At 40.2% G+C, this 17114-nt stretch overlaps 2 protein-coding genes across 7 annotated transcripts in view; one reads left to right on the plus strand and one right to left on the minus strand.

Moving 5' to 3' along the window:
- LOC126418905 (uncharacterized) overlaps positions 1 to 11723 on the minus strand; it is an 82956-nt gene extending 71233 nt beyond the window's left edge. The window contains exon 1 of the mRNA XM_050085927.1: positions 11558 to 11723. The gene's annotated coding sequence lies outside the window, so the exon portion shown is untranslated. The remainder of the gene's footprint in view (positions 1 to 11557) is intronic.
- Positions 11688 to 17114, plus strand: part of LOC126418876 (uncharacterized) — a 164168-nt gene continuing 158741 nt past the window's right edge. For 2 of the 6 annotated variants that reach the window (XM_050085888.1, XM_050085879.1), the window contains exon 1: positions 11882 to 11912. In XM_050085888.1, the coding sequence (XP_049941845.1) occupies positions 11897 to 11912 (16 nt within the window). In that variant the 5' untranslated portion in view covers positions 11882 to 11896. Of the gene's footprint in view, positions 12006 to 17114 lie in introns of all 6 variants that reach the window. The other 4 variants (XM_050085912.1, XM_050085904.1, XM_050085896.1 and 1 more) reach the window with 4 other exon arrangements.

A 17114-nucleotide genomic window follows, 5' to 3' on the forward strand; every position in this document is an offset into this window, starting at 1 on the left:
CATATTTTCTGTGCTCTTATTTTTTTTTCTGTTTCTGTGTTTTTACTTAATGAACATCATGTCATCTGCAACCATGTGAGTGGCTGTTAGTAAACAAATACTCAAAGGTGAACATATGTCAGCAGTATATACTTGGAGTTGTGGTAGTGTTGTGGAAACCAGTTATTTTGGTGTTTATTTAGCTGTTGCTTAGCTATATGTGTACTCACGTTCGTTGGACGGCGTGTGGCTGCGTTTTTCACAGAAAAAGCAAATTTTTGCACTTTGTTTCTGATTCAGAATATTACGCCATCTTGCTGTTTGCATGTGTCGCGAGAGGCGCTATCACAAGTTGCGAGAAGGCTATGAGAAACTGTAGCGTGAATTACGACAACTTCTGTTCATTATTTATGTTTGTGTGTGATGGGGAAGTTGATCTTTTGCATGTGTGTGCTTTCTGTTCTATGTCCTTGGTCAGTTCTCTCAGAGCGGTAAAGAGTGTGTTGTTGCAGGGTGTTGAGTTTTCATTTATTACATTTTTCCCTTCGACTATAGCCTTTTGTATGTGGTAATTTTCTTCTATTGTTAGTTGTCGGTATAGACTGTTGCTGTTTCTCAGACTGCGTAGATCATTTTCGATATTAGTGGGGTTATGGTTTTTGTTCATTAGATGTTCTGCAAAAGTTGAATGTGTGTTGTCACTTCTTATGTCTGAAGTTTTTCTGACTGGTCTTAGTCTTTTCTGAACTATATTGTTTATTCTGAATGTTATTGGGATCCCTTGCTTTTTTAAGATGTTTCCTATTCTATGTGATATTTTGTTATTGTATGTTAGTGTGTACCATCTCTCTCTTTTTTCTCAAGTGGTGTGGTCTGCTGTGTTGTCTGTGTGTGCTGCATGTTTCAGTTTTACCTCGTTGTTGAGTTTGTTTATGATGTCTGTTTTGTAGTCGTTTTCAAGAGCAATTTGTTTGATTATGTTTAGTTCCTGTGTGTAGTTTCCTGATTTAAGAGGTGTTCTGTTTATCCTTTGGAGCATGTGTGTGAAACTGGCATATTTATGGACTGTCGGGTGGTTGGATGAGCTGTGGATAACAGTGCTTGTGGATGTGGGTTTTCTGTAGATGGAGAATTCATGTTGGTGGTTATTTCTTGTGATTGTAAGATCCAAGAAATTTAGTTTCTTGTTGTTTTCCATTTGCATTGTGAAGTGGATTTGTGGGTGTACTGTGTTGATGTTACTATGGAGCTCTTCCATCCTGCTATGTGTTTCATCTACAAGACAGATTATGTCATCCACATATCGGTACCAGTAGATTATTTTGTACCCTCCTTGTTTTACAATGTTATTGAATATTGTGTTCTCTATATTGTCCAAGAAAATGTTGGCTAAGTTTACACTGATGTGGGACCCCATGGGAAGCCTCGCTTGCTGCAAGTAGAAGTAGTTGTTGAAAGTGAAGTAGTTTTGTTCTGTGAGTAGCCTAAGGATGGATGAGATTTCATTTGTATGTGCATCTGGGAATGTCTTGCATTTTAGTTGTTGTTCTATAATGTTTATAGTTTCTTCTGTGGGTATGTTTGTGTACATGGATGTTATGTCAAAAGATACATTCCTAATTTTCTCTATCATGTCTCCTGTGTTTTTGATGCTTCTGTTGTTTGTGTATGTGCATGTCTTCTGTAGGAATGTGTGCATGTGTCTCCCTAGTAAGAAAGATGGGGCTTTTCTGAAGTCAACCACTGGCCTGACTGGGATGAGGGGTTTGTTGACCTTTGGTAGGCTTGTTAAGAGTGGAGCTTTAGGGTTCTTTTGTGTCATTCTTTTTGTCTGGTTCTGTGTCAAGGTGTGTGTGATGTTTTTAAAGAGAGTCTTTACATTTCTTTGGTATCTTTGTGTTGGGTCACTGGTTAGCTGGCTTATTTTATTCTCTGCCAGAAATTTTTCTGTTTTCTCAATGTATTCTGCCTCTTTCATTAAGACTAGAGCATTCCCTTTGTCTGCCTTGGTGATGAGAGCATTGTGTTGTTTTAGTTTTCTGTGTATACTGTTTATGGTTTTCTAATCAGATGTTTTTTATATGTGTTTATGGATGGTTTGTTCTTTCTGATGATTTGTTTTATTTCCTCTGTCACTAGTTCTCTTGTTAGGCCTGGGTTGAAATCTTGAGTGTTAGTTTTTTCATGTTGTCCTATGATGTATTCAGTCTCAATAAATGAAGACACAAGACTCTGCAACAACACACTCTTAACCGCTCTGAGAGAGCTGACCAAGGACATAGAACAGAAAGCACAGACACGCAAAAGAAGAACTTCCCCGTCACACACAGAGACATAAATAATGAGCAGAAGTCATCATAATTTGCGCTACAGTTTTTCATAGCCTTTCTCGCCACTTGCGATACGCCTCTCACGACGCGTGCGAACAGCAAGATAGCGTAATATTCTGGATCAGAAACAAAGTGTAAAACGTTTTGTTTTTCTGTGTAAAAAGCAGCCACATACCATCCAACCAACGTGAGTACACGAATAGCTAAGCAATAGCTAAATACACACCAAAATAACTGGTTTCCACAACACTACCACAACCACAAGTATTTGTTTACTAACAGCCGCTCACATGGTTGCAGATGACATGATGTTCACTAAGTAAAAAGACAGCAACAGAAAAAAAAAATTAAGAGCACAGAAAATATGTCACAAACAGTGCCAATAATTGCTTAAAACATGCTATAGCATACAATAAATAAGGTAGTATGAAAGTATCAATATAAAACTATATTTCAAAAGACGATTTGTAAAAATGTAATAATGTATTACTGTGAAACTTCGTGGCAGATTAAAACTGTGTGCCCGACCGAGACTCGAACTCGGGACCTTTGCCTTTCGCGGGCAAGTGCTCTACCAACTAAACTACCCAAGTATGACTAACAACCCATCCTCGCAGGACTAAAAATTAAATGGCTTTGCCATGTTGCTGTGATGGATAAAAAGTAAAATGTGGTCACAGCCGGCGCGTCATTCGCTAGAATGGCCCAAAACTTAGACATTAAACACAAATGAGAATGTAAGTGGTTAAAAAAAAAAAGGGCATTCCGTCAGGATATGGCGGACTGTCTAGAGCTGATCACAAAGTAGTGCAAATGGGGATGGCTAAAAAGACAGTGCTCAATGCGCAACCTAGCTAAAATGATCTCCTGATGGCAAGAGAGAAGATTGTCTATGTCGCTGGTAGAGATTTAATAACCCGGAGCTTGTTCACATCAAGTGAGGACTAGTGGTGATACCAAAGTGACACCACCTGCTGACAGACAGCAACAGAGAGATCATCAGAGGGAATGGAAGAACAAGCAGGCAGAGGTACGAGGACTGCAGCCTTGGCAGCAGCATCAGTAGCTGCGTTTCCTGTCAGACCGACATGACCAGGAACCCACATAAACATCACAGAGGCTTCATCAGGGGTGAGCAAGTGATAGCTTTCCTGTACCCGTTGCACTACGGGATGGACAGTGTACAGCACACAAAGGCTTTGAACGGCAGTGAGAGAGTCGGAGCAGGTAACGCAATTGAAAAGCCTATGTCACCGGATGCACTGCATGGCCTGATACAGGGTGAAGAGCTCTGCTGCAAATACTGAGCAGTGTTCTGGAAGCTGATACTGAAAAACGTTGGTGCCAATGCCGCAGGCACACCTGCCTTCACAGACAGTCCAAGAGCCATCAGTGTGCACGATGATCCTATCGCGAAGTTCCATGCAAAGGTCATGAAACTTATAGTGATATGAGGCTGGAGTAGTGTCCTTAGAAAGCGAATGAAGACTGAGGTGAACATGGGCCACCTCACGAAGCAAGTGGTGAAGGGGCCACACCCACCGGCGAAGTGGCAGGTAGCGTGAAGTTATTCTGCCAGTGCAAGAGTTGAAAGCGAATTCCAGGAAGTAACAGGGAAGATGGACGCATCCCATACTGGCAATCAAAGGAGTCATCGAAGAAAGAGGCATAAGATGGGTGGCCATGCGTGGCAGACATACAACATGCATATCTGCTGAGGAGAAAGTCACGGAAATAGGACAATGGTAGTTCGGCAGCTTTTGCATACGGATTCTCAACTGGGCTAGTTTAAAAGGCCCCAGTGGCCAAACGGACGCCATGATGGTAAATAGTTTTAGACAGCATAAGAGGGACGGGCATGCAGATATGTAAATGAAACACCCGCAGTCCAGTTTCTAACGTATAAGGGACCATTACAAACAGAGGATGGTGGTATGATTGCTCCTCAGGAAGTCCTGCTGAGGATACGTAGAGTACTAAGGGACCGCATATAGCAGGCTGCCATTCCAGGAATTTCATAGTTTCAAGGAACAGAAGAGCAACAGGACCAAGATGTAAGGATGGTGGAAGAATCCACTTGTGCTGCCAGAAATTCAACAAAAGGTTTTTTCAGTGGAAAAACGAAAGCCTTCTTGATGCTCCATGAGTGAAGATGATCAAGACATTGCTGAAGACGCCACTCAATGAGAGGCGTCCATGGAGAACTGCAACATACTGCAAAATCATCAACGAAAAGGGAGCCAGAGATGCCTGGCAGGATACAGGCCATTATAAGGTAATGACAGTAGCAAACAAGACAATGCTCAGGATGGAACCCTGAGACACATTGTTCTCTTGGATAAACATGTCGGACAAGGTAGAACCCACATGTACCCTGAAAATTCTCTCTCTTAAAGATTCCTGAAGGAAATGGGGCTTGCGGCCTTGGAAGCCACAGATGTAGAGAGTACAGAGAATAACAGTTCTCCAGCAGGTGTCATAGGCTTTCTCCAAATTGAAAACCATGGCCACAACCTGGGATTTCCACAGAAAACCATTCACGACATGAGCGTATAAAGTGACAAGATAGTCAACTGTAGAATGGCGAGCTCAAAATCCCCACTGTGCTGGCTAGTAAACTAAGAGACTCAAGACACCATACCAGCCGAGCATGAATCATACATTCCATCACCTTGCAATCACAGCTGGTGAGAGAAATGGGGTGGTAGCTAGAAGGAAGGTGTTTGTCCTTACCGGACTTAGATACGGGTATGACAGTTGCTTCACGCCAGTGTCTGGGAAACATGCCTTCTGCCCAGATGCGGTTGTACGTGTGAAGTAGAAAGTGCTTGTCCACAAGAAAAGGTGTTGCAACATCTGAATGTGAATTTCGTCTGGTCCTGGGGCGGAGGATTGGGATGAAGTGAGAGAATGATTGAGCTTCCTCATAGTAAAGATGGCATTGTAGCACGCAAGATTCTCAGAAGAGAAGGGTATTGCCCAAGCCAGCTCCACTTGTTTCTGATGGAGAAAGGCAGGTGGTAGTGAGAAGAGCTCGAAATATCCACAAAACGGCGACCCAAGGTGTTGGAGGTAGCAATAGGGTCCACTATAACATCGTCTGCTAGTGTCAGACCGGAAATTGGGGAATGGATCTTGATCCCAGAGAGCCATCGCAGGTTGGCCCACATGACAGACGAGGGAGTGGAACTATTGAAAGAACTAGTAAACGAAATCCAGCTGGCTTTTTTGCTACCCCAAAGAATGTGATAACTCTGTGCATGCAACTGTTTATAATGAATGCTGTTTGCCATGTAGGATGACAGTTAAAAACGCTGAGAGCATGTCTCCGCGCATGAGTTGTGCCATGGCATGCCTCAGTCCACCAAGGAACCAAGACACAGCTTGGTAAGGAGGAAGTGCAAGCAATGGAATGTTCTGCAGAGATGAGGATAATGTTTGTAAGATATTCTACTTGGTCATCACAACTGGGGAAATGTTGTTTGTCGAAGCTCGCGGGGGAGGAGTAGAGCCTATAGTTGGACCTTAATAAGCTGCCATTTGGATGTGTACATAGGTGGGGTAGGAGTCAGCAAATGGATACACATTGGATACAGTCGCTCTGATGTGTGTCAGAGGGAATGGACCACTCTAGACAATGGGCAAGCTGGGCAGTGTAGATGGTTAGGTCTAAATGGGAACAGGTGTGCGTGGAGTCTGAAAGGAATGTGGGTGCTCCTGTGTTAAGACAGAGGAGGCTAAGTTGACTGAGGTCAGTCAAAAGGGCACTTCACAGAACAACAAAGGGGATGGTGTGAATTAAAGTCACCGAATAACAGAAAGGGGTGAGGTAGCTGCCCTTTATCTGGCAGAAGTCTGCCCTGGTGACACTGGATGTCAGAGGGCTGTAAACAGTACAAAGAAGCAAAGTGAGGAAGGGAAATGCAGACTGCAGCAGCTTGAAGCTGGGTAGTCAGGGAGATGATTTGACTATGAACGTCATCCTGGATGAGCAGCACGACTCCTCCACAAGATGGAATGCCAACCTCAGGAGGAAGATCAAAGTGGACCGGGAAGAAATGCGAGAGCTCAAAGTGGTTGTGAGGATGCAATTTTGTTTCCTGGAGGCAGAGAACAAGAGGACACTGTGATTCTAAGAGCAGCCGTAAATTCTCTTTCTTTGATCGAAGGCCACAAACGTTCCATTGAAGGATAGCCATAACGAGGAAAGGGGAGGAGGGAAAAAATGAAGGGGTGTCACCTCAGCAGCTGCCGAGTGCCAGCCTTCAAAGACTCACTGGTGCAGGATGCAGATACTGTGGATTGTGCTCCATGACATCTACAGAGGTGTCTGCATTCTACTTTTGTTGGTCTTTGAAATCCAGTCAGAAAAACGGGCAGCAGGATGCACTGGTGACATGGAGGTCAGCCAGGCTAGAGTATCATGTGGTGACACTGTCAAAGAACTTCTCCGATTTGGTGAAGGAGATGACTGGTTGCCTTTGTTTGATTTCTTGGAGCCTTTCCAATTGGCAAAGGAAGACTGAGATGCTTATTGGATGGAGGGATGTAAGAAGTTTTCATAGGAGTATTCCTTCTGTCCTTTCCGACCTGCCAGTTGCGCAGCAGGTGACTTCGCCCTGTGAGGCAAAAGTTTGGTGGCTTGTCGCACAGCTGCAGGAGGAGACAGGGATGCTACCGTGCCACTGGGTGATTTTACAACCGCGGTGCTGAATTTGAGGTTGTGTGGCTGTGTGCCCAAGTCCTTCGTGGAGTGAGATGTTGGAAGAACAGTACTATAAGTGCCGGATGGTAGAACACAGTGTTTCTAACTAGACATCAACTTGCGAATGAGCAGGTAAGGCACTTTTTCGTTCACATGGATCTCTTGGATGACCCACTCATCAAGATACACGGGACAATCTCGGGAGGAGGCGGTATGGTCACCACTGCAATGATACAGTGAGGAGGAGGAGGAGGAGGTAGACAATTGCTCTTGTCAGCATCCCTATCACTGGTTACACATTTGTCTGTTGTCGACAAGACATTTGAGTGTAGTTGAAATGATGACAGTGGTTAACAGCGCATCCGACTTGGAATGTATAGTCAAACTAGGATAACTTCATAGCTTGCTTTGATGGAAGCACCACTCTATCAAAAGTGAGCAAAAGAGTACAAGTGGGCACTAAGGAGGCATCTACCTTTTTCATCACCCAATGCACTGCACTGATACCCTGATCAGAGAAGTACATCTGGATTGTTGTACTCAGTCAGACTGTTGAGTAGTCTTGTGTAAATAACACCACAAGAAGAATTCAGCATTTGATGGGCTGTGGAGGAGCGAAGCTGCAAGCAGTTGTTGTACTTGAGAATCAGAAGACTCTCCAACAAAAAGTGCCACCGTGTACACAAGAACAGGATTTCACAGGGCCTGCAACTGCATCAACACCTTTCTGAATACAATACCGATTTGCCTTAGGAGAAGACTCTCAGTCTTCAGGACATGAAACCATGAGGAACCATGGTCCAGCTGGGAGGGTTTTTGAATCTATGGCCTCATTCCGTTTAGGTTTACCAGACACTGACTGGATGATTGGCTCATTGCAAGAAAATCCCCTGATTGCCAGAATATCTGAAGGTGCACTCCTTCCAACAGACAGCCCTCCCTCAGAAGGTGGCACACATGCCTTAGGTCATTGTTCACACCTCCTGAACACCTGACAGATGGAGCAATTGGCACTTTGGGAATGTAGCAGCTCAGGCAATCGCCCCTCCCCGGGCCTGGCCTGTGCCGGGAATTACTTGTTACCCGGACACCTATTATGCATCAGATGCATGGGCTGGCCTTCCGGAGCGCACAGGGAGGAAGAAGAAAAAGAGAAACTTCAAATGTCGAAGCGGAGGAAGGATAGGAGAAGGGGAACTTAAATGTGATTAGCAGAGTACCCATGTAGATGGATAAAAAAAAGGGAACGAAAAACAGTGGAGAGACTGTTCTTGTGTCGGCTACTGAAAATGCGGAACACATTCCCAAGAACATCCCAGATATGTTTGCCAAGGGAAGGGGGGGGGGGGATATAGCAAGAGGACACACATGCAGCATGGAAGGGAAAAGATGCTGCAAGGCCAGGGACCTGTGGTAGCCAGGCATGAACACTTCAAAGAGGGGCGAGCCCCCTGGGGGACAGAATTGGAGTAAATGCACTCCAAACAATATCTTGCTTCTTACTTGAAGAAGTATGCACTGGATCATTATGAAGACACTCATACTATTATCTTTCTCAATGGGCCACAACTGATCGAACAAAAATGATTAAGAGTACTTTGTTCACAATTTTACTGATGCTTTATAAAACAAGATCCAAAAACTACTTATCTATGTACAAATAAAAAAATAAATTAATAAAATCATAAATCATAAAGTGCTCATCTTGTGCACTGTTTATCTTATGTAATATATTTTAGTAGTAATTTCTGAAGACTTTTAACACACTGTGACCAGTGTTCACAAAATTCAGGAAACAAATGATAATTTGTTACAGGGAAAAATTCCTGCATTTAGATGTGGTACAGTATTTCAGTGATGGTTGTGTTGGACAAAATAAAAATAAGTTCAACTTTATGAACCTACACATTCATGACGACGAATTTAAGTTTGAAGCTGGTCCTTATTTGTCATAAGTTATGGGAAAAAAAAACAATGTGTCAGTGTAAGTGGGACCGTAAAGACCGTTAGACAAACCTAACAACAACGACAACAACAAATGTATTTTGATTTCCATAAAACATTTAAAAAGTCAACTCTCACCTTGCCAGCAACAGCACAGTATGTTTATCTAGTTAAATTCTTTAAAAACCGTTCAAAGGTGTTCAAATGCTCCATGGTATGAGAAATTTCCTTAACTTCAAACCGCTTGATTTTACCCATAGCACTGCAGCAATGAGGATCAGTTCTGATAAGAAACCTTGTTTGACATTCAACTTGCGCAACAGTTGCCAATGTTTTGTGACACTTTAAAAAGACCTACACTCTGATTGATACTGTCTGTATGAACGATTAAATGGTGTCTGGATTGCATAAAGGAGCAGATATTTATCTAAGATTCCTTCAACTTAAAGGTCCCTCACCATTTTTTTTTCTTTTTTTGACCAAATCCTGAAGAGTCAGTGTCTCTCTTCCTCACACTTTCCATAGCTGATTCTCCATGCTCACGAGGAAGAATGAATCAACTTTCAAAGGAGAGAATAAACTTGGGAAAAAAAGGCACAAATGCAATCCATGTTTTAAGAAAATTGGATTACAGGCTTTCTTGAAGGTAAGAAAACTGAAATTATGTTTATACACTTATAGTACAAACTCATTACACAGGCCTACATATTAAAATCAAACATCTACATCTGTACTTTGCAAACCATCTTGGGATGCACGACAGGCAGTACAACTGTTCGCAATGTTAAATGACAGCAATTTGGGATATTTTATTAGTAATAATTAAATAAAGATTGTTATTCCAAAGAACATACACCATGTAATATTTTATCAACTAGAAATTTTTTACACATTTCTGTGTTAGTTTAATAATTTCTTTAACTGTAAATTGACAATTTGTGTCTAATTTTTAACATATACAAAATAAAAAATTGATCTGTCCCACAAAGAAAGAATATGCAATCAATTTTATTATTTTTCTTGACAGCTCTCATCCTACGGTTTGCTTAAAAAATGTGTGTTGTTTATGTTTTATTGAAGTGATACTTTTTTGTTGTTGAAAATAGTGAATTTTGTAGAAATTTTATATAAAATACTCCCATACTCATTCGCACATGGGAAACACTTTAGATTGACTTTGTGATTTTGACTGAAGAAAAACAAAGCATACTTTGTGTGTAATAAAAAAGCAAATTCATTGAAATATGGAGTGGCTGTAAAATTAAAACAAAATGAGCAAGAGGTAAAATTATTCAGCATTATATCTAAAACATGTTTGGTCGAAATCGAAGATTTTTTCCCTCAGTTGAATTGAAATGCAATGACCCACCCCACATTCGCTGGCTTCGCTAACACCATCACATTGTCACCTTCCAACATAACCTAGTCTTCGGGCTGTAGGCTACTGCACACTAGTTTGGCACCACAACCAAGGTTTCAGGGACGGGATGCCACATTATCAGACAGTATCCCAAATATAAATTGTCAGCAGCAGACACTAGTTGCAACCTATGGTATTAGAAAATGGCATTCACTGACTCAAACAACTAATTGCAAATAGAGCCACATTAGAAAGGTACTGCCAACTACAGATAAAAAGAAACACTGGACAATAAAGGTTGAAATATAAGCAAACAAAATAAATAACTACCTGGTATGAATAAGAGCTGTGTAAATGCATGCATGCAAGTCAATGAGTGGGAAGATGACAGAGACGAGTTAAAAAGAAGGAACACAAACTACAATCCAAAAAAGTGGCATAAGCCAAGACTAGATGGATGGCAAGAAACAAGTGCATGCTGTAGATCAACACACTAACTCAAAAGTTCTGCTGCTTGGAGAAATGAATGAACATCACAGTAAGGACAGTACTGAGGTTGGAGATATTGTGTTGCCAAACTATACTCAACAAGATGTTGCAACTGACATATCTTGAGGGTTGTTAGCATGTCACTATGAAAAATGAAAAGTTAGTGTACATCTGTTTGATTGGTTGTAATATGAATTACATCCTTTTTATTAATTCAGCTAATTTGCTAGAGCTAGGAAACTAATAGAAGAAGACGTGGAACGACTTTTGTACCACGAAGGCCTAACTTATGTGACAATTACACACTTATACTAGGCATGTATCAATTAATGGTCTGTGGGGTATTCGCAGAAAACAGAAAGATTGCTCACGTACAATCTAGTTAACGCAATGTTATTTGTTAGACAACATGAAGTCGTGAGATAGGCACACTTTCTCGTGGTCTTTCATCTGAGAGATTTCTGGGCAATAACAGGTGCTTGTCTTGGTATGGGCTACGTTTCATGAGCGACCTCGATGGCAATGCACAGAGATTTCCTCTCAACAGTACTGGGCTCTGGCGAAACTAACATAAGGCTGTAGCTACGACTATAAAATAAATTAAATAACATTTCATATATACAACTTACGGTATGTCATTTACATGTATGGTATTTATTGCGTTAAAATGGCCAAATAACATGAAAAGCTAGAACTGTTTAGCAGTCCATTACTCAACGACAGCTTGCTGCACGACATATGACTACATACCTGAGCATTATTCTAATACTCAGCTCCATTAAACATTCAAGATTTCTTTCTCCAGTTGGGCTGCTCCTATGAATCACTTCAGCACCCCAGTGTCACCTCATCTCATTTTTTTCACAGATGCAACATTACTCACAACATTACTCATTTAAGTTCTTTGCTAGTACTGAAAGCATCAAAATGCAACCACAGTTGATACAACTAAACCGATGAGGTAGGTCGCTGGCCAAACAGTAACCTGCCACAGAACACCATTTGTTTTTGTTATTCTTTGGTGTGCGTAGAGAGATCTAACTGCCGCGAAATGCAAATGTGAGTTAAGGAAACTGTAACATCCAATTAATGAGGGTTAAAGCTCGTAAGTTTCGTATGGACTGTGTAAACTCGAATTGAAATCAAAATGATACGCAGCCCATGAATAAATGGTAATCCGTGGTTTTTGTTTAAACAGGTAACGAAGTTTTTGTATTGTTTTCTTATCGCAGAAGCAGACAATCGGAAAGAAATAGTATCAAAAAATCACACATGCAGGAAGAAGCGTAAGGTTAAGCACAAGTACTAAAATAAAGGCACTCGTCTTTAAGACATGAAAATACCGTTGATAATAATTTTGAGACTGACAGCTTTGGATTCATGTTGATAACTGCGACAGGAGAAAAAATGCATAAGTGAAAATGCGACCAGTCGATCACTGTATGATCTTTATAATAATGAACTTATAATTGGGTATTTATATCGACTTCCAATCTCACCCAGAAGATATAGCCATTGACGATGTATGCATTCTCCGTCTACATACAAAGGCCTACTCCGCATACCGCTGTGAAATGCATGGCAGAAGACACTGCCATTGTACCATTTATTAGGGCTTCTTCCCGTCCCAATCACTTAAGGAGCGCAGGAAGAATGATTGTTTAAATGTTTGTGCTTGTTGTAATTAATCTTGCCCTCACAATCCTTATGTGAGGCATACGTATGAGGTTGTAGCATATTCCTCGATTTATAATTTACAGGCTGTTCTTGAAACGTTGGAAGTAGGCGTTGTTGCAATAGTTTGCATCTATCTTCAAGTATCTGCCAGTTCCGTTTCTTCAGCATTTCTTGTGACAGTCTCTCATGGGTCAAACAGACCTGTGACCATTCGTGCTGTCCTCCTCTGTATACGTTCAGTATACAAACTGTTATGTTGAAGCTGATATCCTTTAACTCACGAGGTGACTTTTCTGTAATGTGTACTATGAGGTGGAGTCTCTGGGATGCCAATGTGTACACAGAGATTAAAAATGCAACTCGTTTGAAATTTTTAATTTATGTTGTCTAACTTTCATTTTTACAGTTATTTAATTGATAAGTAAATATTTCTTGTTGCGTTTATTGTACTGAATAAAACCTGCAGTGTTTTACTTTTTGCTACACAAAATCACCAATTTTTGTGTGGTTTTTTTAAATAGTACACACAAATGAACTGTTCGAGAACTGAATTTTACGTTCTGAAAAAGTGTAGTTACTCTGTAGCAAGTAAATTTTCACATAAAACTAAATTCCAAGGTTTAAACTTGCATATAAAAATTGCACTTGATAGGTACAGAAAGAAAATCACAAAATTCATATTTGATACTGGAAAGCACATTTTTCTTTGTCACCACTTAAAACACATTTGATTTTAATTAACTCTTTATGTATTTTATTACGGAAACTGAGAGATCTGCATCACAATTGTCCTGAAGTTTTTCCTTTGAGTGATCCTGCTCTTTGCTAACAGAAGTAGTAGTAGTGGTAGTAGTAGTAGTTTATTCATCCAGAGACAATTTACATTGCATGGATTTCCTCATATATATATATATATATATATATATATATATACACACACACACACACACACATATAGGGTGAACAATACTATACAAAATACAGATGTGCATAGCAGACTACGTAACAACAGACCACATTGAAATAGCATGTACAACTTTGATTATTTACATTGACGTATGAGAAAGACTTTTTACATGGAATACACAGTTGATATTTAGATATAACACATACAATTCTAGCACTTTTGTACATATTATTTATTTAGGTCATAGCAACAGTCAGATAAAAATTACTATTGGCACAGAGTACATAAATATAGTTGTTTAGTATGGAGCTATTCCAGGTATTCTTTTACACTATAATAGCAGTTGGTCATTAAAAATTTGAATACTGCTTCTTTAAATGAAGACAACTTTTTTATTTCTTTTATCTTTACCGGTAGTTTGTTTGTTTCTGCGCCAAAGCCTTGTTAACTCTTTTTATATGAATGTCATTGCACTTTCTTGTGTTGTAAGTATGTAGATCAGAGTTGGATTGGAAATTGTTAATATTTCGTTTTATGTTAATTACGCTTTTCTGTATATAGAGGCACGGTAGGGGTAGAATATTCAGCTGTTTAAATAATTGCTTTGAAGGAGTTAGCCTTGAACTGTTGGTAATTATTCTAACAGCTTGTTTTTGTAGAGTGAAGATGGTTTTGAGATTTTTCTTACTATGACCCCAGAAGATGAGGCCATAGGTAATAGCAGAATGTATATAAGCAAAGTAAACATCTCTGCTACATTCCTTACTACATACAAAGCTAATAACGCGTAAAGCAAAGCAAGCAGAGCTTAACTTATGTGAGAGATACAGGATATGGGATTTCCAGTCTAAATTTTCATCTATATGTACACCTAAGAATTTTGTGGTAGCAACTCTCACAATTTCTTTATTTTGTATTCTGAGATCTAGATCAGAGTGTGACTTTGCTTTCCTGTAATGGATATAATTAGTTTTAGAGATATTTATGGTTAGTTTGTTCACTTCAAACCAATTTTGCAAATATTCTATAACTCTGGTTGCAGATGTTGGCAATACCCGGTTTATGTCAGTTACTACAATGTTTGTGTCATCCGCAAACAGGGTTATATGAGTACCATTTACTGGAATCTTGATATCATTTATGTAAAGAAGAAATAGGAGAGGTTCTAGAACACTCCCCTGCAGTACCCCTATTGGCACAGTCTGAATATCCGATCTGTAAACAATACTTTGGTTTTTACTGTTTGTTGTTGCAATTTCTACTACCTGTTTCCTATTATGGAGGTATGACTGAAACCACTTTTTAGCTACTCCTCGTATACTGACATATTCTAATTTGTCTAGCAGGATATCATGTTGGACAGTATGATTACTGGTTGTTGTAAAACTGTCATCGTTTTCACACATTTCTTGATCTATATTATTGATATCTTCTGCGATTCACTGACTAACAGTTTCATGAAACTTAGGATTTTTAAAACTGTCATGTTCCTGTGAACTCATTTTGTGCTATACTGAAGAAAACAGGTACGTAGTTCACGAGGCACAGTCTAAGAGAGCCAGGTAAATGTCAATAAAATGTTTCAACAACAAACAAAGTAGGCAATAATGCAACCAGCGACAAAACATTTTAGGGTTGGTGGTTTAAATTGGGTATGAAGGGTATAGAAGTATTCTTCCAGGCCTGATCTTAGAGACTGAATTCAAAAAAATTTTGTTCAGTCTGAGAGATCACACCTTGTGAGTTAAGGTATGTCGGTCATCGTGAGGTTGTTGCAGTAACAATGATTACCAAAGTATTAAAAGGTATTAACACAGGTACAAAGATTTGCATGTCCAGTAATCTAGAGAAGGAACAGCATTGTTATATCACAAGGAGGAACTTGAAAAACTTCTCTCTGTATATGAGCTTGTGGAGGAACTATCACTCAGTTTTAGAAGAATAGTTGACCAAGCACTGGACAGGTACATTCATGGAGGGGCCCTTCTTTGATGCATGTAGTCTGTAAATAAACTTTCAAAGACACAGTTACTACTGCACAATATGTATAAAATGAAGTGTAGGGCTATAAGTAGAGAGATGGCAAATGTAACATGTTTGACTGTTAAGTGGGCAATTTGCGATATCTTCAGTGGCTATCATAGTATACTGCAGCAGAAAGTTTTAAAATTTTATTTTTGAGGAGCCCCACAGCCTCACTGTGTTTTGAGAATGAAAACATGGCCCAAGCAGGCTGTATTCTTTTTGTTATCCGTGTGTCTGGTCGATTTCAACCATCTCATGGTGGTTTCTAAAGTGTAGATAGTAAAAAGAATACAGCCTACTTGACCATATTTTCATTCTCAAAATGTTACAGTAATATCTTTCACAATACTCAAAGAAATTCTGGTCATATGGTAAGGCTGCCAATGGAACTAAAGTTTGTGTTTAAGCACTTGTGGATGACGTATGAACAAGATTGAATGTAACAAAGCACAGGCAGAAATGTTGCACTCTTTTCAAATGTTTCTTTACAAAGGAGGAGCCATGAGTGCTGCTCGAGTTCAGTTCTTGTCTCACTGCAAAGGTGAATGATACAGGTATTAGTACAAGTGGCACTGAAAAACAGGTAAAACTTGTTTTTCATTTTTTTTAAATAAAAAAAAGCCAACTCCAGGGCCTGACAAAATATCTATTAGATTCTATACTGAATCTGTTTGAGGTAGTTCCTCTTTTAACCATAAACTGAAAAAAAAAAAAAAAAAAAATTATCCAACAATAGAAAACCCAGCATGGAATAATGACAATATTATGAAAATGACAGATTGCTACTCACTATGTAGAGGAGACATTGAGTTACAGACAGGCACAACAGAAAGACTGCTATACATTTGAGCTTTTGGCCACAATGCCTTAATTTGCAGTAGCCCCCCCCCCCCCCCCCACACACACACACACAAAACAGTCTCTGGTCACAGAGGCCGAACTGTGTTTGGCAACTGCGCCTTATTGTGGGGAAAGCAGTCTGTTGGTCATACTGGCCTGCAGTAAAGATTGCAGAAGTGATCCTCCAAACTACCCTTCTATGCCCCTGACTGGGCTTAAATGCAACAGCGCGTATCTTGAAAAGAATAACACTAGTACTTACTAACAGAAATTTGGTCATATGGAAAACCAAATGAAATTTGTGACTGAATTGAGGATTTCTTGGTTAAAAGAATGAGGTGTGTTATCTTGGATAGAGAGATATCAACAGATGTAGAAATAATGTTGTGCATGGCCAAAGATAGAGCACAGTGACCCTTGCTATTCACATTATATGGTGATTGTTCAACAAAGACTGAGACTAATTTTCAAACATGTTGAAAAGGCCATTGCACTACCATCTAGCAGGTGCTTTGTGTACTGATAAGTATCCTCCACTGTTACCAGGTGCCACCACTGCCTGCCCTCATCTGTTCTCCAGCAGTAGCATCGTGAATATGGTTGTAACGTGAGCCGCCTCTAAATTATACCATGGCAGACAGTTCTGCATTCTCCTGAAGGGTGCTTCAGAAATGCAGAAATGCTTCAAGATCTTCATAGAGTTTATGGTCTTGTGGTGCATGTTACCAGCGGCATTAAACTTCCACAGATAGGAAGCCCCCCCCCCCCCCCTCCATGAACCATGGACCTCACCGTTGGTGGGGAGGCTTGCATGCCTCAGCGATACAGATGGCCTTGAAACACTAACCAAAACGGCCT

This window comes from Schistocerca serialis, chromosome 1, assembly GCF_023864345.2.
Source record: "Schistocerca serialis cubense isolate TAMUIC-IGC-003099 chromosome 1, iqSchSeri2.2, whole genome shotgun sequence".
Taxonomy (NCBI): domain Eukaryota; kingdom Metazoa; phylum Arthropoda; class Insecta; order Orthoptera; family Acrididae; genus Schistocerca; species Schistocerca serialis.